The sequence below is a fragment of the Macrosteles quadrilineatus genome, unplaced genomic scaffold (assembly GCF_028750875.1).
Source record: "Macrosteles quadrilineatus isolate MER2022 unplaced genomic scaffold, UCM_ALF_1.0 Scaffold_1__1_contigs__length_201487025, whole genome shotgun sequence".
NCBI lineage: Eukaryota > Metazoa > Arthropoda > Insecta > Hemiptera > Cicadellidae > Macrosteles > Macrosteles quadrilineatus.
Window position 1 is genome coordinate 79,449,677 of NW_026542594.1, and position 23,975 is coordinate 79,473,651.

The 23,975-nt window shown below is 37.3% G+C and overlaps 1 protein-coding gene across 3 annotated transcripts in view; it reads left to right on the plus strand.

Moving 5' to 3' along the window:
• Positions 1-23,975, plus strand: part of LOC128983652 (metastasis-associated protein MTA3) — a 206,468-nt gene that overhangs the window by 152,221 nt on the left and 30,272 nt on the right. For 2 of the 3 annotated variants that reach the window (XM_054403025.1, XM_054403026.1), the window contains exons 13-16: positions 1,143-1,196; positions 4,260-4,342; positions 10,821-11,046; positions 11,233-11,439. In XM_054403025.1, coding sequence (XP_054259000.1) covers positions 1,143-1,196; positions 4,260-4,342; positions 10,821-11,046; positions 11,233-11,439 — 570 coding nt within the window. The remainder of the gene's footprint in view (positions 1-1,142; positions 1,197-4,259; positions 4,343-10,820; positions 11,047-11,232; positions 11,440-23,975) is intronic. The other variant, XM_054403027.1, reaches the window with a different exon arrangement.

The following is a 23,975-nucleotide window of genomic DNA, read 5'->3' on the forward strand; positions in this document are numbered from 1 at the left end:
TGATCGGCATTTCTTTGTTTTGCTTCAATTTTATTTTTGTCAAATGAACTGTGATTTTCCAAAAATAATAATGTAGGAGCTACTTAATATTAATAATGTGCAGACATGGTTAAATATACAACGAATTTCAAAACATTAGACTAAATACCCCCGCCGCAGCAAAACCTGCAGACTTAGCGAATTTCCATTTGCCTGATTGGATTTAAACTAAAATGTCTCCTTAAAAATATCACATTCATTCCCTATTTAAACAGAATTAGTTTAATGAGTTCTTAGGTTTGCTGCAACAGGGAGGGTAAAAAAGTTTTTTTTTATGTAAAATGTTAAAAGGTACTGTGGTTAAGTAAGAAATTGATGTATTTTCTAAATTTGATCAAAATATGTTCATAAACAAGCAAACTACAACAGTTGACTTATCCTCCATAAGAATAACATGGGAATTTTAAAATTAAAATTTTTTTGAATTTTCTCCGTAACAATTAGGCGCATTATAACGCTTCAATATACTAAATTATTTGTTTTTTTAAGCTCTACATTTGGTTTAAAAAGAAATTGTGAAATTTTGTGTTTTTAGGGTCAAAAATGGGAAAACCCTATTTTTACCCCCATAAAACCCCCCATAAACCCCCGTTCCCATAGTCCGATCATGCTGGTTCGCGAACTCATTCAAGTTTATCCCGCCTTACACCTTCAAACCAAATTTTATCAAAATCGGACAAAAATTACTCAAGTTATCGTGCGGATGGACACATATATATATATATATATAAAAATTTGAACAAATGGTGTTTTTGGCCTCTGGGGACATCAAAATGAAAAAGTAAATCGGTCCCGGGTCTAGGTCTTACCGTGAGACCTACGGTAATAGCTACTTCCCTATAGGAAAATTCGCTAAAATACACAATTTAGAAAGTTTACTGGGTATTTTTCTTCGACAATGAGGTTATGTTAGCGGAAGCCTATTGTGTTGGCGGCACGGTCGGACCAAGCGAGGAGTCCGGCCATCAGAGGTCGGATTAGAGAGGTTCTACTGTATAGGCAAATTAATTAATGATAACGAATCAATAAACTCTTTTGCCTAATGTACTAGATATTTTCACCCTTAAAACTTGACTAAATATTAAAAATTTTCCTTTTTTTAGGAGACTCAGAAATGGATGTTGCTAAGAAAAAATCTGGAAGCATATCAGATGAAGGTGAGTGTATATGTTAATTGTTAGTATAACATGCTTAAGTGTGATAACTCTTTGGCTTTGAATTTTCAATTCTTTCAAGGACCATTTCTTTCAAACTATCACTAAATTGTCAATATCTTTTATTATATTTAGCCTACCTAAATAATTGGTTTCCACTTCATAAATATTGGAACAGTTTTTTTTCTTAAGGAGATAAACATTTATAAACATTCTTATTTTAACACTGAACACACTTAAATTAGTGAACACGGTGGAACTGCGCAGGTGATTAAGAAATCAGTTAATGGACTAATTTTAGGCCCTGGGGTGTTGGTTGGATTGTGCATGTAGTCAATTATGCATGGTTGAACGGTTGATCAAACCTTTTGGCGTAGGCCTTTAAGTCACTCTACACCCTGAAAAGATGGTATACGTTTGGGAATGAATATTATATGAGTTGAAAGTAGGACACGAAGTTGGAGTCGAAGAGAGTTTTATATTTTAATGGTAAGGACTGCAGCGATTTTCTCTTCACACATTAGTAACAAGTTTAGTATTAGGGAACAGAGAATTACTATGAAAATTGCCAGCAGTTAAACAACTCTCTATCCCTGTATTCTCTTTCCTTACTCTGATGTGAGCAACGATCATGTAAGGTTTTGACAAAACCACATGGGCAACTCAAACAATTAGTTAGGGTTGATCTTAAATTCTGAGAACGACATACACAACACAACATCACCCAAATAAGTACTTAAAGACATTCGTTGATTTGTTGTTAGACATGTTGTTAGGTGTTTCTTACTAATGTGGCGGTAAGTAGTTGTTATTAAAATTACTTTTTTACTATTTTTTCTAGCCCACTTTGCCCCTGAAGCAAGCCTAGCACTTTTCAGATGAAATAAGTAAATAACGCTAGCACTTTTTAGAAAATAGCATCAACATTTTCTAGCACCAAAACTCAAAAGGGTTAATTGGGATTGGTAAAAAAGGGATATTACAGAATTAAACCCTTATTGTATTATGCAGTGCTCAATTTGTAAAATATGAGGAGCTGAAACTGTAACCTATTTATTGTGATTAGTACCTATTTATATGCCAGTATTTTTATCTTTACGGAAGAGAGGTACCGAAACTCCGTTCCTCCGCGTTCCCCCACAAATCAGGCACTGGTATTAAGTATTGATATTAGTCCCCTATTAATCTCAGAATGTGTCACTATTTTGGAGAAAATCAAATTAATGTACTTTTATTTTTAACTTAGTCTTTTTTGGTTATGCTTGTATGTTCTCAAACATTATATTTAACTCTATGTCAACATTATAAAAAGAAGGATTGTAACAAATCAACTTATTACAAACATGCACACATTCTTGACATTACACATGCACTTCATACAAAAGCTCAGCTCGATCATATTGTTAGTTCTCAATATTAAGAACCAATAAGGCTAACTTCAATTTAAATAAAAATGAGTGGTTGATTATTTCTAAACTATTGGCAGTTAAATATAGACCGTCAGCTGTGTTGCGGTTACCATTGGTTCTGGCGCACACCGCTGGGATCGCCACGGTAGTTACAGCGTACGCGCTACGTAAACTACAGCGGTGTGCGCCGGAACTTATGGTAACCATGGTAACCGCAGCACGGCTGACGGTCTATATTTAACTCTTTTTGTCTATGTTAGCAGTTGTTTCTGTGTTTAGAGAATGGCGACATGTTGTTTCATTGGCCTCTCAGGTGCAGTTTTATTGGGTCATTTTAATGTACATATTTTCTGTTAAATATACAGAGTGGAATAAATTTGTCGTGATTATAAGCATGTGTTCCTGTGTTTGCAGGGTGGTGTCATCCAGTCTGATTCTTAGTCAATCTCACAGATGCAGTGTTATTGGGTCATTTTAACATACATTGACTCTGACATACATTGACATTGATCACCTCAAATGCTAAAATAATAAAAAATAATAATGAAAAACAGATTAGTGTATTTTTTTTTTATATTTATTGTACTTTTATATATATATATATATATATAAGTAATTATTGTCATGTACAAGTAGTGTGTCGTCAATTCTTTTCTTGATGAGTTAGGTTAACATTTTTTTATATGTTTAAAATCAAAGAAAATGTACAAGAAAAATACATTCCCATAAAAAAATCTGTTTTTATTTTTTACTGTTGTCTTCATATTATATTTAGCTAATCTGTAAGATGTGAACAAACAGCTTCTTGTACCATGTTTATGGTTTACTTTCACAGGGGTAAAAATTCAATAGTTGATCAGTCCAACCTTATCATGTACTCATGATATGTAGCTGAATGGACACAGTGTTTGCCTAGAATCAGAAGTTTGAAAGTCATTAGCTTTTTGATAGTCCAAAACTGGGACCAGGTGTCTTTTAAATAAATAGTTCTGGCTGTAGAACCAGCAGATCTTGGACAGTAACAAAGCCACCATCTCATTCGTTCAACACCCATCCTTCGCTATAAAACATGCACTATGGACTCTGGAGTGTGGTATTAATCTAATCTAATTTCATTGCAATTATAGCAATTATAGTGGTTCTGTCTCTTCTGTTATTGTGTTAAACATACAGTACATTCCTTGTCGTGCCGCTTACCCTACATCACACCTTCAACATAGCTAGCTACTGTACCTCTTTATACCTTAGCAAGAAATTCTGTTTTGAAGTTTTATTTTACTATGCTCCAAGAGTCCCAACATGTAAGTTGTTTTTTAAAGTTTTTGGGCCTACTCTAAATTCTTATACAAAATTTTCTATTTATAGAAAGAGCTTTTCTTTGCTTTGTTCTCGTCAAGTAATTACTTTACACATGCTACATACTTTATCACCAAATCATCTATCTTTATATTATGGGGCAGACAGTCCGACAATACTCAAGTGTGTCATCTGCAGTGAATGTGTTATGTACATTGTGGAATGTAAGCATGTTAATGTGTTTGCAGAATGGTGCCATCCAGGATTACTCATTAGCCTCACTGGTGCAGTTTTTTAGTATTTTTTTTTGTTTTTTTTGTACATTGCGATAGTGAATAGAACATGTTGTGATGATATGCAGATGTTTCTATGTTTGCAGAACGGGCACCTTCCAGTATGACTTCTCACCGGCCTCACAGATGCAGTATTATTGGTTGTGCTAAGGTACATTATCCTAAATTTATCGTCTAATTTTCTATATAACCCCCTGATTATAGTAACATTACATTCCTATTGACGCCATTGAACCAAAATTCCATTGACTTGGTTTTCTTTTCCCTTAATATTTTGAAATAGGGTATTTCAATATGTCAAAAGACTTAGAGTGTAGATTCTGACAATGGTATATTTCTTAGGGTTACGTCAAGGTAAACTATTTCTTAATTCTAATTCCATATTTTTTCAACCACCTTAACACGTTCGCTACCGACATGTTAAAAAATGACATAAATATAGACCGACCTTTATGCGCCACAACAACTTTACCACAGACCGCCGTCCCAAATGTGCGCCACTCGGGCCATTCCAATAGACCGACGTCCCACATATGCGCCAGTGTCCCCGGCTTATACAAATACGTCTCAGATCGTAACGGTCCATTTTTATGCCTTGATATTTTATATCGTTTTTCGGGGATATATGACATATATGTGGGACGCTTGGTCTCTGGATTTGACGATTGGTGTATTCAGTACAACACCATATATAGTACACCTGTTTTCCGTTTTGCTCACATGTGTTCATTTGAATCATAGCTGTACCACGTGTTTTCCAGTGAAGTTGAGGTTATACTGTGTGTATGTTTGTTCTCAGCAGTTGTGTGTTAGTTGGTTTTTGAGATGGATCGTGACAGGAAGAGACAAACTATAAAAACAGACAGTGAAATAGATAGTGAATTATGCATTAGTGATAGTGAATCGGATGATTCGTCTTTATTTAGCTCAAACGGCAAAAGTGAATATGTACCCTCAGCAGATGATGACGACTCATCGGAAAATGAACTCAGTACAAGTGAAGATGTAGGTGTGAGTAGAAACATCAACAGTGTAGATACATTAGAGGAAGGTAATGCAGAGAGAAATGATGGAGTGGATGTAGTTGAGGGAATGGATGTTATGGGAGAGGTGGATGTTGACGAGCAGCTGGAAAGTGTTTTTGATGAGGTTGAACTTGATGTTAACTTTAATGTTGATGAAGTACTTGATTTTGATTTATACCCTAACCTAAACAACCCTGTTATCAATGGGCCTGCCAACGATTTTGTGGAGGAGCCTGACAACAACATGGTCGTCGAACCTAACGAAAACGATGGTTCTGAGGTCGACCCAAACGTCATGTTTGTTGTTCAAGCAATACATGAACAGTATGAAAAAGCGGAAGATTGTTGGCAAAATAGTGATAATGTTCCCCCAATTCATAACTTTACGGGTGCACAGCGTGTAAACCTTGATACAGTAGATCCGGTTGAAATATTCAACTATATTTTCGATGATGACCTTATAAACATAATAGTTCTATGGGTGAATGAAAGAGCAACGCTCCTTCGAAGTAAACCCTTGGGGAAACATACAACAATGAATTGGTGGGTTGATATAACGCCTGATGAACTAAAAAAATTCCTTGGTCTCTGCATTTTAATGGGCAACCTACACTTTCCATCAATAAAACATTACTGGTCCAAAGACCCTTTGTATGAACATTCTGTTTTTGGCAGGACGATGTCCCGGAATAGGTTTGAGGCTATTTTGAGATGTTTATGCTTCTATGATCCTGCTACAGATAGATCTGACAACAAAATGCGTAAGATTTCCCAAGTACTAGATCACCTTCTAAATAATTTCAGAAAGGTTTTCAGCCCAGGAAAGAACCTATCATTGGATGAAGCGATGGTTTTGTTCAGGGAGAGATTGTCATTCAGACAATATATTAAAAACAAGAGGCATAAATATGGGATCAAGCTATATGAGCTATGCACGTCAGATGGTTACATCTTAAATATCTTTATCTACCAAGGGAAAGGCACACTAATCGACCAAGACAAGGGCCACACATATGAAGTTGTGATGAAAATCATGGAAGGTTGTTTAGGCAGGGGGCACACTGTCTTTTTATATAACTTTTATAACAGTGTCCACCTCTCTGAAACGCCAATGGCAAATAAGACAAATATGAGTGGCACCTTACAAGCGAATAGGGCTGGGAACCCCCAAGCTGTTGTCCAAGCAAAGCTAAAAAAAGGGGAAACGATTAGCCGTCAAAAGGGCCATGTTACCGTCATGAAATGGAAGGACAAGCGGAACGTCCTCACTATTACAACCGCAAATGGAGGAGGTGACCAACAAAAGAGGCAAAAAGGTATTGAAACCATGCATGGTTACTGCCTATAACAAAGGGATGAGTGGAATAGATAGGAGTGATCAAATGATATCCGACTATTCCACACCCAGGAAGTCACTGAGATGGTATATAAAGATTTTCTTTCATTTGTTGGATGCCTCTTTATGGAATGCCATGTATATCCATTCTCAGCTGACGACCAAGATAACTTATCTTAACTTCAGAGAACTCATAATCAAGGACTTTATTCAGCTACAACCTGTGCAACGAAGACGGCTGTCAAATTCCAGCAGCTCTTCGGACCACGTCCCAGTGAAGTTAGCGAAGAGGTTGAGGTTTCACTTCTGCAGAACAAAAAAAATCTGAGACGGCAATCGTTCTTCACCATCGTGCAAAAGTGAGAGGAATAAGCAAATTGGACTATGCATGCCAACATGCTTCAACGAGTGGCATGCAAAGATTGCTAAACATCTAGCTGACAACATCAATGGACCAACTGTTTAGCGATTCACATTATTCCATAGGCCTCTACCGGTTTTATTGACTTTAATCTTGTACTTCCTCTTGTATTTTATTGTTTTTTAGTAATGAAATAAAGTAATTTACTAAATAATGTAACATCCAGCTGACAAAATACAATAGACCAATTTCTTCCGATTGACATATTCCATAGGCATCTACTGGTTTTATTGACTTTTTATATTGTACTTCCTCTCTCGTATTTTATTGACCTTTATATTGTATTTCAATACACTAAAACCTCTTGTATTTTATTGATTTTTAGTCAAGATACTAGCTGTGTACCCGTTCTACGCACGGGGATCTTATAGTATCAGTTGAAACCTTCTTATATAAAGAACAGTAGTTGGTTTGCATATTTTCAGATATGCTGGCCAAACTATTTATTATACATAACTTCATTTTATGTCGTTTGTTGTTGTTCCGGATCGGTATGACAATCAATAAAAGGCTAAATTACCTGTGTCCGCCGGTCGATCCTAATGTATCCTATTACAGGAGATGCATTTCGGCGAAATTAAATCGCCATCATCAGTCCTAATATAAGGTATTGAGCTTCCCCATTAGGTGCATCTTGGAGTTTTTGAAACACATACACGAACTGTACACTTATACACATAACGAATAAAACATAAATACACAGTAGGCCTACTTTTATTTTTACTATGGACTAGTAGACGCGCGTCGGTCGTGTGCCGAGTCTTGACTGAAAACGCTCATTTAAAAAATGTAAGTTTCCCAGCAATATACAACACTGATTCAAGGTCTATTTCCCGGTTATTAAAACTCAAGAACAATTGTATGCATAAAGAATCTCTATTTTCATTTACTGTTACCCTACAAATTATTGCACTTGCGATTAATTAAATCCGTTATGTAAGGAAAAACGTTTTTAATCTTAATTGGTTTGGATTTGCTTTCAAAACGTGATCGGAAATGGTTGCAGTATTTGTAAACAAAATTCAATGTAAACATATCAGTGACAGCTAGAAGAAATAATCTTGATTTGAACAGCTGTTCGTTATTTCATAGAAGAATATGTGCTATACATTGGGAGAAAACTTTACAAAAATCGCACAAAATTGGGTTTTTAAACGTCCGTCATTTTATTTACAAAGTGGTGACGCCATATTTTAATGGCTAAAGACAATCTCGCCAATCCAGTGAATGCATTAAAATGATTTGGAACTTGATAGGTACTCTCGTTTTTCAGGAGTAGGCCGCGTAAAATGGCTCTTGGGTCGTAACAGACTGGAAGACAGACAGAAATTTAGATGAGACTTGTTTCGGTTTCTCTAATGTATAACACGTAAAAATAACCTAAAAGTTTATGATTCTGAGCAATGTACAGACGAAACTCTAATTTTATTTATATAGATAAAGTAATTAACTAAATAATGTGTTTATTTCATTTAAATCATTTTTGAAATTATTATAAATATGAAAATTATTATGGCGCAAATATGGGACAATCGGTCCATAGTAAAATTGCATTATACATTTTTGCTATAGACCGACGGCTCACATATGCGCCGTTATTAAAATTCGTCAAAACTATAAAAAACAAAAGCAATTTAGTAGAAGTAACAGTGGTGCAAGCGAGAATATTTTATTTCAACTGATTAGAACATGTTTTTATTTACGGTCTGAGCTAATCACAAATTAACTACCTCCAGTCTATCAGTGACTTTCAATATTAGGGTCGGTCTATTTTGATCGCCCTACCGGCGCATATCGGTAGCGACCGTGTTTATACACCTTGCTTATACCATTTACCGATCATTCTACTCTCAAAGTGTAATTACTGTAAGCCTTTGCTTTTCAACTATTTAATGTCTTAAGGCCGGCGCACACAAAGACAGGCGGACTCACGCCGACAGACGGACTAAAATTCGCTCCCCATGTGACAACACAAAATGACGAAATGAGACAAAGCACACAAGAATCCGTACGCCTGCCCTGAGACTGCTTGAGTTTGCCGACGGATTTTTTGAAACCGCATCTCGAGCGATCTTTAGCGAATTTCCCATATAGGGAATTGCTACTTAAAATCCTCCTTCAGACATTTCTGCTGTGCATGCGCAAAGAGGTTTTTTCAAGTTACTTCTCCGCACTGCTACTAGGTGCGCTATGGTAGGCCTATGTTTACTCAGGGTGTCCAGCCGACCTGGAAACCGGGAATCATGTGTAAAATTTTAATGACCAGGAAAAAATCAATGAATTGAATGTACATTTTGTAAAGAATCAAAAACATTTAAATGTTTGAGTGGTAGCCAAAAATCCGCCCAAATTCACCAATTACTTTTCCTTTTGCGTAGTTGAAAATCACGATCGCAGGGGAAACTATTTCGTTGCCGTGATCGCAATATATCCTCACAAGTGATGCCGTAATTGCGACCAACTTTCACTAATTTTTCCACAATCGTGTCAGACACTCACTACGTTTCCGTAATCGGACAGCTCGAGACGTCCGCTGTCTCTATCTTTGTTGCTCCTATCACATGGCCCTTAGGTGGCGTTATGGTGACGACCTTCTAGCACTATCTTGCTCACGAAGAAGGTCGGCACATCGGCGCGCCAAATATTGATGATAGCCTAATAATAATTACTGGTTACGCGCACCGAGTCAGCACACCGTCGCGCTGACAAATCAAATTTTCCTTGTGAAATTAAATGTACGCGGTCTTTCCCTCGGCCAAACAAAACGATGGTATTTGGGGAATAAACTAAACTGAATCCTCTTGTAAGGGAAGTTAAATAATGAAGAGAAAAATAAAACGAACTAAAATAAAACCATCTCCTAGAAATAAAATAAATTAACCCCCTGTATGAAGCCACGTACTTCTCGGCTTTGAATTAATTAAATGTGGTTTTAAAATAAAAGGAAACGAAAGGCGTTTGAGACGCCGCAGACGCAGCGTCGTGCTATGGGTTATAACGTACGCTAAACTACAGTATACAGTAGACTCAGAAATATTCTATCACTTAAAAAAATAAACTAATTTCGCCAAGGTGAGAGGAAGAATGTTACAATATCGATATCAGTACTATATAGATACACTAATTTAAGCAATAGGCTAATACAGTACTTACGTGTTGAATTTTTTCAATTATTCAAGTTTATTTAATACTTGTTCGCTTATGTACATACTTGACTTGTATGACTTGACGCACAGTCTCGAGAGAGGGTAGTGGACAAACATTTCGCTCGTCGCCAACTGACTGAAGGACTGGCCGTGTCTGCCTACTACTGCCACCGCTACGCTAGCGCCCCGAGTTAGCAGTGGTCGAGTTCCGAACTAGGACACTTGACATGTCTAGTGTTACGTCATTGTTGCTAAACGCGTTCAAGCAGTTCGCGGCATGAAAATAATGAAAACGTACCCCTAACCAAAATCTGACCATTACAGATAGAACGATGGACACCCTATAAATTACACCTACTTGTGAGCAACTGTCATCCTGTTTCACACGTGGCTCCATTTCTTTGGTTAGTTTTTGCATAATTTTTAGAATATCATGGCTGTACAGTGTACACGAAGTGAAGGACTGGAGGGAGTGCTCCTGCGGTCCGTCCAGCTGCAGGAGTCCATTCTCATGAGTCCGTGTGTCTCTGTGTGCACCAACCTTAAGGGTTATTCTTTTGTACAAAAAAAAAAAATAACTAAGAGATTGTAGTTTAATTGAGAGAATTTTTTATTTGTTTGAATAAAATATGGATTATTATTTATACCATTTTTAAAATTATTTGTGGTGTCTTTTAACTGATGATGTATGCCCTTTGCAGGAGTTCAAACTAAAGGCACATTTAGCTCGACACTATGCAACGGCACACGGACTTGCCATTCGTTCGGGCAGTCCACGTCCTATTATGAAGACTAGAACAGCATTCTACTTGCACACCACACCACTGACTCGCTTGGCTCGTCGTCTGTGTCGCCACATACTGCAGCCAAGACATGCTGCACGTGCACCCTTCTGGCCCATCAATGTACCTGCTATCAAACAAGAGTGTAAGTTAAAGAGAAAATAGTACACAACATCAGAGTCTAACTTCCTACAACCTGTCCATATAGATGAGATGTCCAATTCAGTATCCAACGTCAAATCGAACAAAAGTGGGATTTCCTTAAACTTATGTAGATTTGATGTTTATTAAATCGGTGAAACTATATTTTATCAGGACTTTGTTCCTACAGATCAACTACAGACAATGGGCAAGAACATGGGTGAGTTGGCTACAGTGTGGCCTAGGAAAGATCGTGGCAGTGTGACCAACATCGCCACACGCCTGGGTCAGGCTCGCCATCACGAACTCATTGTACCAGATTGGCTGGCACCCACAGAGAAGGATAGATTGCCCCGTCAAGACCGCATTGCTTTCCCAAAGCCACCAAAGGCTCCAGGTTAGTTGATACAAGATCTATTCTATTTGAGTTTACAACTAATCTCTCTGTACAAGTTTTAACATGAGGTTTGATGTGTATCGGGTGGTAAAGTAGATCATAAATTTTTTGCTTACAAACTTCTAAAATTTTATGCCGCTATGTGCATTTATCGGCCTATTTCATGTATCCCTGTGCTGGACAAAGTTTTTGAAAAGCTCTTAAAAAAGCAACTGAATTCATATTATGAAAATATGAATACAATTCCGAATCTGTTCAGCAGCAATCAGTTTGGCTTTTATAGTTTTTTTTTTGTTTTTTTTACAGAGGGCCAGGCTTATAAATAGACCATGGGATTGAATTGCATCTGAAACAGCTTATTGTGCACCCTCATTCACAGGTCCACTCTGTCAAATCCCAGGTTCTTTGTGAACCATAAGATCCTTTTGACAATGGTTACCTGTAGTGATGGGCGGATCCAAGAAAATGCCGGTACCGGATCCGGATTTGGATCTTGAAAAATTCTGATCTTTGGATCCGGATCCGGATTTTGAAAAATTTGGATCTTCGGATCCGGATCCAGATATACAATTAAAAAAAAATAAAAAAATGTGGTGGGTTAAAAAAAACTTAATATTAACAGAATGCCAATTCAAATCATACTGTTTAAATTGGTAATGTTTAAAGGTTAATATGTCCTTATAGAATAGTGATGGGCGGATCCAAGAAAATGTCGGTACCGGATCCGGATCCAGATACACACTGTCATAAGGGCGGGTAAAAAAAAACGTAATTAACAGAATGCCAATTTAAATCATACTGTTTAAAATTAAATTGGTAACGTTTAAAGATTAATACATCTTATATATACTGTGGACCTGGAACGAATAACATAGATATATAAGCAAGGGGTGATCCAGGCATACAAGACCGATGTTTTCCCGATTTTATTACTAACACAAAGCTGTCTGTATCTATGTACAAGACTGACTAACCGGATAACACGATGGTAAAAATTATTACCGGTGTAAACATTACTACCGGTTATTATTACCGGTTTGGTAAACATTATTACCGGTGGAGGTGCACTTGCCTAGCTATCATTACTGTGGACCTGGAACAAAATTTGGTTGTAAAAATAATTACCGGTGGAAGATTCATATGCCCGCCTATCATTACTGTGGACCAGGAACTAAATTCGGTGGTAAAAATTATTACTGGTTGAAGTGCATATGCCCGGCTATCATAACTGTGGACCTGGAACTAAATTCGGCAGTAAACATTATCACCGGTTGAAGTGCATATGCACGGCTATCATTACTGTGAACCTGGAACAAAATTCGGCGGTAAACATTATTACCGGTTGAAGTGCATATGCCGGCTATCATTACTGTGGACCTGGTACTAAATTTGGCGGTAAAAATTATTACCGGTTGAAGTGCATATGCCCGGTTATCATTACTGTGGACCTGGAACAAAATTCAGCGGTAAAAATTATTACCGGTTGAAGTGCATATGCCCGGTTATCTTAACCGGTACTGTGGACCTGGAACTAAATTCGGCGGTAAAAATTATTACCGGTTGAAGTGCATATGCCCGGTTATCATTACTGTGGACCTGGAACTAAATTCGGCGGTAAAAATTATTACTGGTGGAAGTGCATATGCCCGGCTATTTATTATTGTGGACCTGGAACTAAATTCGGCAGTAAACATTATCACCGGTTGAAGTGCATATGCTATTTATTACTGTGGACCTGGAACAAAATTTAAAAAAAACGGCTATATACAGTAATGTGTATTTGCTCGACTCTCGATAGTCCGGATTTTTCGTAATCCGGACCGGACGCCCACCACTTTAGTCCGGATGAGCGTACATGGATACAGACAGCTTTGTGTGAGTAAAAAATTGGGAAAAAACTGGTCTTGTACATGGATACAGACAGCTTTATGTTGGCAAAAAAAAATCGGGAAAAAATCGGATCCATCAAAACCGGATCCAGCCCTAGATCCGGAATTTTTTGGATTCGATCCGGTGCCGGTTCCAGCTCGGATCCGATTGTCCGATATCCGGATCCGACCATCACTATTATAGAACAATCTCCAGTTCAGCCCAAAATCCCTCATTTTTGGGAGATACTAAAAATTGTCAAAATCATAAAATGAAACATGAAACATGTTGCTAAGTTTGCACGACCACTAAAAGGATATCTGTGTATATTTTACTATACTTCGATCTTGAGTATGCTATATCGTGGTTTTTGCATGAAGCATCCTATTTTTTTTGCCTGGATCACCTCTTGTTAATCTCTTCCTTAAATTTGTTCCAGGTCCACAGTACTTATAGGCGTGTATGTGAAGTTCTATAGGTAAAATACCCTTTTCCTACAGTTACCTAACAATGTACATGTTCTCTCACTGATTTGAGAAAGCAAAGTGGCCAATTCGCTCATCAGTGAGACAATGTTAACATTGTCTCACTCTAATTACTTTGTCTCACTCCAGATTTGCAACGTGAATGCACGAAATAGTGAGCGCGTAACATGCAGGGAACGTCGTATGCGCGCAAAATACGTTGGCAGCACTGGCTGTAAATCAGCTGGTCAGCTGTTGTACTGTTGTATTTGTCACTTCACGTTAAATGTTATATAAAAAGTTCACTTCTGTGTAAAAATAGGTAATGTTTCTTCACCAATTTATTTGTTTTATGGTAACTGTAGGAAAAGTATAATGTGCAACTCGAGTTCAAAGTACAATTGCCTCACTCGAGAAACCATTCCTCACTCGCCTACGGCTCGTGAGTAAGGATTTCTCTCGAGTGAGTCAATTGCTCACTTCTCTCACTAGTTGCACAAATAACTAGGGTCTGTGTACAAGAAGATTATTTGTGTCCATACAGGGTGAATAAAAAGTCAAGACACCCCATCTAATATGTTAGAACACAGTTAGGACACAGACAGTATTTTAGGACATGCTATTTTACCTGTAGAACTTCACATACCCGGCTATCAGTACTGTGGACCTGTAACAAATTTAAGGAAGAGATTAGCAAGAGGTGATCCAGTCATAAATAAATTGGATGCTGCATGCAAGAACCATGATATCGCATATTTAAGATCGAAGGATAGTCAAATTAAATCAGTGGCTGACAGCTTATTAGGTTGGGAAAGGGTAAAAGCTTCAATCCAGGGGTGCCCAGAGGGGGGATACTGTGGCGCGTTTGCGCCACAGGAATTTTTGGGGGGAATTTTTTTTAGGAGATTTTGGGGGGGGGATATTTTTTTGCTAGATGTCATAATGAATGTATAATTTTGTATAAACAGCCCGAAGAAGTGTTTCTTAGTTGCTCACTATCAACACCAACAACATTTTACCATTCGTAATTAAGATTGCTTCTAAGAATGGTAAAAACACACCTTGTCAGACAATCCTTAACATGCCAGTGTAGAATTTTACTTGCTACATAGGCCCTATGTTATTGTGGTTTTTTTAACTCCACCATCGTCAGGATTTACAAAAGATCCACTTCTGGAGGAGTCGTCAGAATACGTTACAAACATTTAACACAAAACACGAAACGATTACAGATAAGCCTATCCAATTCACTCGTGTACATTGCCGACGGCCGTCGGTAGGACTGGAAGTAAACTGAATCAGGTTCAGGTTGTGACGGACCGACGTGGTCTCTGGATTGTCGTCTGCGTTTTGAACAGCTGATATTGGACTACGTATTGACTATTGTAGTGACTGAGAAGAGTGTTAAATATAATGGGATTCATAATAAATTGAGTGTTTTCACTCAAAAATAAGTATTTAATAAATTTCCTTTCGCGCAGTACTGTAGAATTTCGAGACCATCATATATCCAGCAAATAAATTGGTTATTATTGTCAATAATTTTGAATGGAAAACTCAACTATGAATCCCATTATATTTTCAACACTCTCCTCCGTCACTACAATTAGTCCAATATCAGCTTGTTCCGTCAAGTGTCTTTGTTTCATCTATTAATTTAAATGTCTTTGTATTTAACATCCCATCATATGACCATTATCCATTGTTGGATTCTTTCATCGCGAATCACCTCTCATAAAAACATGTACTCATTATTTCTCTCATAAATTAAACCTCTTTTATACCAAAACCCTCGACCTTTTACTCTTTATTATAATAACACCGCACATTTTTTGTCCTTTCGAGTATGGCTTTGATCTGTACTTCAAATGATTTGAAATGTTTTTGTTGCCATAAAAATCACAAAATATACAGTTGCCCTGTCTTTAATAGTAAAACCCCTCAAGAAAGGCTTAAAGTTGTACGCGACTTAAAACGCTGCACAAATTGCCTTGGTAATCACTTTGCTAAACGCTGCAAGTCGACTAATACTTGTAAGACCTGTTTGAAACTTCATCACACACTCCTTCATTTTTGGAAGCCTACTAAGCCTATGGCTGATAACAGAAATCACTCCAACCAAGAAAAAAGAAGCAATATCAAATTCAAAACCTTCAAAACTGACAGCTGTAACTCCTGGCCATTTTCTTATCAAATCTTTTCTGACAACTGTTCCTGACCCAACAAAGATCTCACCTCTTATTGATAATTTACCTCAAGACATCACCCAAAGCCTATGCTGCCGTTGGAGAAAGGAATATTTTAAGACCCCTCATCAGCGTTGTTTCAAGTGGAACCTCAAGAAAGAAAACCTCAATGTTTGCTAAAACACACCAGCTCCTCAAAGCTACAGACCAGCTGATCCTCATTCAAAGTGTCTTCATACCATTAAGCTACATTCTTAAAATAATTTTTCAACCCACTCTGGTCAATTCTCGTAAAAGTTTTATATTTTTTCAATTTCTCTTTTGTTGAACCTTGTTGGTTCAAAGGGGGCGGTATGTTCCGTCAAGTGTCTTTGTTTCATCTATTAATTTAAATGTCTTTGTATTTAACATCCCATCATATGACCATTATCCATTGTTGGATTCTTTCATCGCGAATCACCTCTCATAAAAACATGTACTCATTATTTCTCTCATAAATTAAACCTCTTTTATACCAAAACCCTCGACCTTTTACTCTTTATTATAATAACACCGCACATTTTTGGTCCTTTCGAGCCGCACACAGCTTTTGATAACACAGACGACAATAGAGACCACGTCCTGTTATAACCTGATTCAGTTTACTTCCAGTCCTCTCCGCGGCAATATACAAGCGTGAATTGATAGGCCTATCTGTTATAGTTTCGTGTTTTTTTTACAAATGGATTGTCTGACAAGATGTGTTTCTTCCATTATTAGTCATAAATAAAAGGCAAAGCCCTCACTGACACACTCACTCACTCACTCACTCACTCATCACTAATTCTCCCACTTCCCATTTACCTAGGAGGCTGAAATTTGGCACACCGATTCTTTAGGTATTAAATAGGAAAACTAAGTTGTTTTTATTCTGATCGGACCCTCGGGCTCCGCCCCATTTTTCATATTTAAAAGGAATTAATGAATCTTATCAGCTGTTTCAATTAAACAAGTTGGTTCTGTTCTATGATGTTCAATAGCATTAAAGTTACAAGGATTACCAACAGGGTGCAGCACTATTTTTTTTTAAATTTATGACAACAGCTAATTTGCAACCAAAAGGTGAGTGAGCGTAGCGAACGAACTTCAACCCGGAGGCGAGTTAGCGTAGCGAACGAGCTAACCTGAAGGCAAGTGAGCGCAGCGAACTAGCTCCAACCTAAAGGTGAGTGAGCGTAGCGAACGAACTTCAACCAGGACGTAATTGAGCCATGCGAACAAGCTGATCTTGAAAATTAAGAAGTTAAACGGGGCAAAGCCCGCGGGTACAGCTAGTTAGTCATAAAAGGCAATCCCGGGGCTATCAAAATAAATTATAAGATTACTTCGTCACAAAAACCTTTTGTACTGGTGGCAATTAAGGTATTGTGGGTATTTTGCCCGGAAATTTTTGTAGAAGGCAGCCTGGGAGTGGCGAGCAACAAGTCTGTCTTATTTCGTGACTCTGCCTATAATTTTGAAACAAGATACTTTTTCCAAAAGTATTAATGCACTTAAAGCGGTTTGAATTTTGCATTAACGCCACCTAATATATTGTACTATTACAGTACTGTGTTGGAGTAGAGTAATTCACAGAGTATATTTTTGTACATTTTGAAGACGTTGTCTATTGCAATACTGAGCACATGTTGGCTGACAATACAGATTCTGAATTGTAAATTGAAAAACTTCTAATCCGTCCATTAGTTAGATATAATGATGTATTGTTAAATGACGTTTCCTATTAAACATTTAATTTTGATTGTCAGCAAGTTTGTTTTTCGTACCTCAAGTTTACTGAATACTTGAAATGCTCGTTTTATGAGGTAAAGGAAATTGTCATATAAATTGGTGGTGGGAGGGTAGTTTTGGGTTTAAATAGACGGCAGCATAAATTGGGGGGGGGGACTACTCCTTTGGCTTGGGGGGGGGGGGGGATTGCGCCTCTGGGTTTGGGGGGGATGGGCACCTCTGCTTCAATCTCTAGTATTGGTAAGAGAGCTGCCGCCTGGGCAGTTACTAACATAATGAAAACTAAAGCAAAATTTTGTTGGGGAAAAGGGCAGACTTCAAAAATTAAAAAACAAATAAGAAAGAAAAACGTGTTGGGAAAAAAGAAAAAAAATCCTAAATGTCTCCAAGAGGAAAAATATAAGTGGTAAGTGACTCTATTTGAGACCTTATACCGGATCTGGTAGTAAAAGTAAAAACATGTACTCATAGGAAATAATTGAAAGACTTCCAGAAAAACCATTAAGTAGTTTGGATAAAATAAAACTTGCTGCTGATTAAAAGTTGCCTTATTTTAGAGGAGTCTTCTTGTACACTGATAGATATTTTAATAATGTAACATTTAAATGTATTAACTCAATTTAATTTATTTAATCACGATTCCATTAGTGTTAGTATGTTACTTAATCATAATATAAATAAGAACAGATGTTTATGAACAACTTATAGCCAGTAGTTTTCGAATGTACACATCAATTGTCAGAGTGCGTGATGCAAATGCAATAGGTTTTTCTGTACCATTTCCTAGTCTGTGAGAAAGAACTGCTCCTAGTCCTACAGGTGATGCATCTGTTGCAATAGTAATCGTCAGATTGGGGTCAAAATGAGTTAAAATTTGTTCACTTGTTATTTCTTCTTTGACTTTTTGAAAGCTATTTTCATAATCAGAGCTCCAGATGAACTTAGCGTTTTTTGTAAGTAATCTTGTCAAAGGATATACTTTAGTTGAGTAGTTTTGTATAAATTTGCTGTAGTACGTGGCCAAGCCTAAAAATGTCTACAATTCACTTACATTCGTAGGTCTTCTAGCATTTTGAATTGCTATAGTTTTCTCAGGACTTTTGTGTAGACCTTTTTCATCAATAATGTGCCCGAAGTATTTGATACTTTTTTCAAAAAACTTACATTTGTCTCCATTCAAATGTAAGTTGTGCTTCTGTAGAACCTTTAATACCTTCTCTAATCTCAGAAGAGTTTCTTCTTAATGAACCATGCCCTCGTGCCTGCACCCAGACTAACGAAATGGAAGCGTGATCCATGCGCAGGCCCGAGGAGCGGCTCACAAAACTTTACTTAACAAAATGAGAACCATGGATGGAGGTTCAAGAACAACACGCCATTTGAGAGAAACGAGCTGTAATTGGCTAATTAAATAAACAGCAACAACAAAACATCAACAATAATACATGAAACTCTCAAATAGACTTTAAATAAATTTAGATACCCATCTAGCCTACTGACTTACAGTCATTTCTTTTAATCATCAACTATCAGAAAGATTTAATAAAAATTTAACATTTAATAAAAAAAATTACCAAAATTAACAAATTATAAAAATAGATAAATATTACTTCTTAAAATGCATTTTGGACTTGGTAACTATAGAAAATTTAGGGGCCCCAAAAAATGAATTTAAATGAAGGCTAATTAAAAAAATATAAAAATTTTAAAGAAGGCTAACGGAAATAGAATATAACAACAATAACAATAAATAGGCTTTAAATCTTTAACAGTACATAAAAATCTAAACATTAATTAACAATAAATAACAATAATAGGAACTTGCGGTAAGGCGGTAACTGTTCTAGGGCATTTCAGTCGCTAGGTGGAGGGGCGATGAAACCGGGCAGAGAGGGAGCATCCCAGAGTCCGAACGAAAGGCTCCAAGTTGTAGAAAGTTTCTCTGCCATAGGTGAATGGTCCATCTCCTGGGCCCTGAGTAACAAACCCAGAAACACAGTAGTAACAGTCTAAGTTCATTCCGCAATATTCACTGTTTTCACTGATTTACAAATTTCACTGCGCTTTATTAAGTTCCAAAATCACACTGATTAGGTCTAATATATCATTTTCAAAAGTTTCTAATTTTTTTAAGGTTTGTCTCTCTATCACAGCTCTTTAACAATATAAAACATTTTAAACAGTAACAATAATTTAAACAAAACCACTAACAGGGTAAACAGTACAAGATCGGTAACATTAAATAATTGCGGTAAAAATGCCAGCAGGCCAGATAGGTATGTGACAGTGATGAATTTCACCAATAGAGAGAAAAAATGTAAATTGCCTGGTCCAAAGTGGCCAGAGGAACAAGTTACCAAAAAAACAATTGACAATTAAACACAGAAAAATACTTTAAAATCAACAAAAAACGTTCCATACAAAAAATTTAGGCCAAACGTTACGATCCATGTATTTTTGTTAATTTCTCCAAAAGTAGTGATCCGAATTTGTTCGGAATGGTCTTAAAAGCTGGGGGAAATGTTCCAGCAGCTTTTCCAGGCCACTCCAAACCTTAACTCAAAGGCTGAAACCAGTTGGCCTTTTGGTTACCCAGTTCAAACCTGACAGGAGAATTGTCAAACTAAAAATTACTGTAACTTTCTTAAAACTTGATCAAAATGACTCAAACTTTCTGGGGAGCTTAAGAGCAGTTAATTCAACTTAATTTAACTAGTTTGGCAAGAACAAAGCAAAATAAAAGACTTTAACAATACTTGACTGGGTAACACAAACTGAACATTTTACAAGACAAAACAACACTAAAAATTTTATGGGACACAGAGCAAAAGACTACCAGAAGTGGTAGCCTAAGACATTTACAATTAATGAGCAAAATTGTAGGCCTAGGCCTACCACAAAACAGTCAGAAGGACAACAAAAAACTGACTTGGCAGTTTCACCCAAATAGCGGCATTCCAACAAACATTTCTCAGTCAAATTCTAGGCCTAGCATTTCGGGCAAAGCCCTGAATTCTATAAAAACAACAGAGAAAAGGGGAACTAACTACCAAACATTCTCCAAGACCCCGAGACTAGGTTCCAAACCTAGTGCAAAATGAGCTCTTTTAACCTAACTTTAGAAAATGTGAAAAACTCACCCATCAAGGTGCCGGTGGCACGATTAATTCACACCATGGTCGACAATAATATCCTCTTGAAGAAATGAAAGTAAAACCACATGTAAAACATGCCACAAAATAGAGATGAAAAAGGATAACAAAATATGCCGACCAAAGTCGGGAACAGCCACAGAACCTATGAATGACACTTGGCGGTGGGAGTAATAAGAACAAAACCCACAGCCTTGTTCGGGGTCGTGGGAAGTAACAAAACGACACATTAAACTAGCCTACTATACAAAAAACACTTTGACCATTGAATATGAGTCGTGACATTCGCCGGTGGAATTAGTCACGGCTCATTAAGTTGACCCCTGGACTAAAATGTCGTCGAAAAAACATTGTACGCCATCCATACCTTGTAGTAAGGAATCCATGAATTTTTGCCACAGTGATGGAGCAACCTTAACCCCAAACATCAGTCTATTTACTTTGAACAACCCCTTATGAGTACTTAGTGTTTGCATTTTGCTACTCTCTTAATCCATTTTCATATGTAAATAAGCATTGCTTATATCAAGAGAACAAAAGTATTTGCCTCCACTCATTGTAGAAAAAATGTCTTCAATCATCGGAATTGGGTATTTCTCGTCTTTCACCACTTTGTTCAAAGTAACTTTAAAATCAGCGCAGATACGAATGTCACTATGGGTTTTATGACAGGCACAATAGGCGTTCCCCATTCCGAGTTGTCTACCTTAGTGATAATCTTTTGGGTTTCCAGACGGCTGAGTTCATTTTCAACTTTTGTCCTTATGGCATATGGAACCTGTCTGGCCCTTATGTATAATAGGTCTTGAGTTGTCCTTCAAGTTTTACTTCAAAGTTTGGAATAGACCCTATGTTTTGTCAAATAAACCTTCATATTTTGCAAGTAATGAATCCAGCTCTGGCTTCCTTGTTTCATTCATGTTTATAGATTTTATTTCTCCCCAGTCTAGTTTGATTTCTCTCATCCATTCACGCCCATAAATCCTATCAACATGTTGATTAATGACAAAGATTTTTCCTATGAAACACTGTCCCTTATAATCACATTTTACGTATGTTACCCCCTTAGGTCAAAACTTTTACACTTTTACATGCCTTGACACCTCTTCTACATCAGAAACTATACGACCTATGTACACCAGACCATCACAATTCTATTAGTGTTAGTATGTTACTGAATCATATAAACAATAATAAATAAGAACAGATGTTTATGAACAACTTATAGCAAGTAGTTTTGGAATGTACACATCATACACAGACACAGATAGTCTTGTACATGTATACAGAAGGCTTTGTGTTAGTAAAAAAATATCAGAAAAAATCGGATCCATCAAAACCGGATCCAGCCCAAGATCCGGATTTCTTTGGATCCGATCGGGCGCCGGTTCTAGCTCTGATCCGGTAGTCCGATATCCGGATCCGACCATCACTAGTTCTTCCCTTTGATCTCCGATCGATAGGCCAAGACCTTGTAGGGCTGGGCACATAAATTGCCATTAGCTGTATGGGCTCTTAATTAACAGCTGTGTCTAAGGAATGTCGGCCTTAGTCACTAACAAGACTACAAGATCGCGCCACTCATCCTACACTCATCTCCATTCATACTTGGCTTAAAATGCCTACATTGTATGGTCGCCATTTCATAGAACAGTTTTAACAGTAAATATCACGTGGAAGGCTGTCTCCCCCTCCTCCTCACCACATTTTCTACATAAGAGGCTTTTAACTTGAATTCCCATCTTGAGTAGATGTGAATACCCAGTGGCCGGTGATGAAGCCAAAAACTTTCCGCAGAGTCTTCCTATTCAGCCCAAGGTCATCTGCCACTATCGAACTGGTAGGTGTCTGCAGCATTCTCCTTTACTGTATGTTACCTTCTGTTTTTTCCCAGCTCCTTCGATGTTCTATGCCCATCCACTGGCGAACGGCTCTCCGTGCTGTGTTGTAAATGATACCACACGCTGGCTCTGGACCCATGAGCTGGCTTTCAGCTCCTTTATTTGCCCACTTGTCAGCTCCCTCATTGCCAGCAATACCTTTGTGCCCTAGAACCCAACTAAGGGTATCCTTGTTCTCTCCCAGTGCTTTCATGGCCGGATGACAGTCCCATACTGCCTTAGAGGTAAATTCAAAACTGTCAAGTGCCATTAGCGCTGCTGTGCTGTCCGAGTTCATGTATATGGTGTGGCCTGTCAGACATTCTCTCTTAGAATTCTCAGTAACTAGTGTACCTGTTGCTCGAATTCGAGCAATTGCGAAGCATTACAGGCGACTCAAAGATTATGGAAATATTCAACGAACTATACAACAGTTAGATATAATCAAAATCTTTTGTAAATATCTTATCTTTTTTCAAAAAGCTGATCTTGTTTTTTTAGTGTTTTCTACTAATTTTTCCCTCACATAGCCGCATAAGGTTGTCTATAATAACGATTATAAATGAAAAAAGAAAAAACCCCCGCCACAGCAAACCTGCAGACTAAGCGAATTTCCATCTACACATCTGGAATTCCACTAAATTATTCCCTTAAAATTGTCAGATTTATTTCCTATTTAAATATCATTAATATTAATGAGTACTTAGGTTTGCTGCTACAGGGAAGAAAATAGGGGGTTTTTATTGAAATATTAATAGCTTAGTATGAAGTAAACAAAATTTCATTAAAATATGTCCAAAGACAAGCAAGCTACACCACTGTATTTATTCTCCATAAGAATAACATGGTAATTTTAAATTTACACTATTTTGCGATTTTTCCGTAACCGTTAGGCATGCAACAATGCTTCAATATACTAAATTTTTTTTTTTTGAGCTCTACAAAATGGTTTAGAAAGAAATTGCAAAATTTTATGTTTTCAGGGTGAAAAATTAGAAAAACCCATTTTTACCCCATAAAACCATGCTGGTTCGCGAACTCTTTCAAATAAATGTAGGTTTATACCAAATTTCATCAAAATCGGATAATTTTTGCTCGAGTTATCGCGCTAACGGACACATATATAAATAAATATATATACATATGATTTTGAACGGATGGTGTTTTTGGCCTCTGGGGACCTCAAAACGAAAAACTAAATCGGTCCCGGGTCCA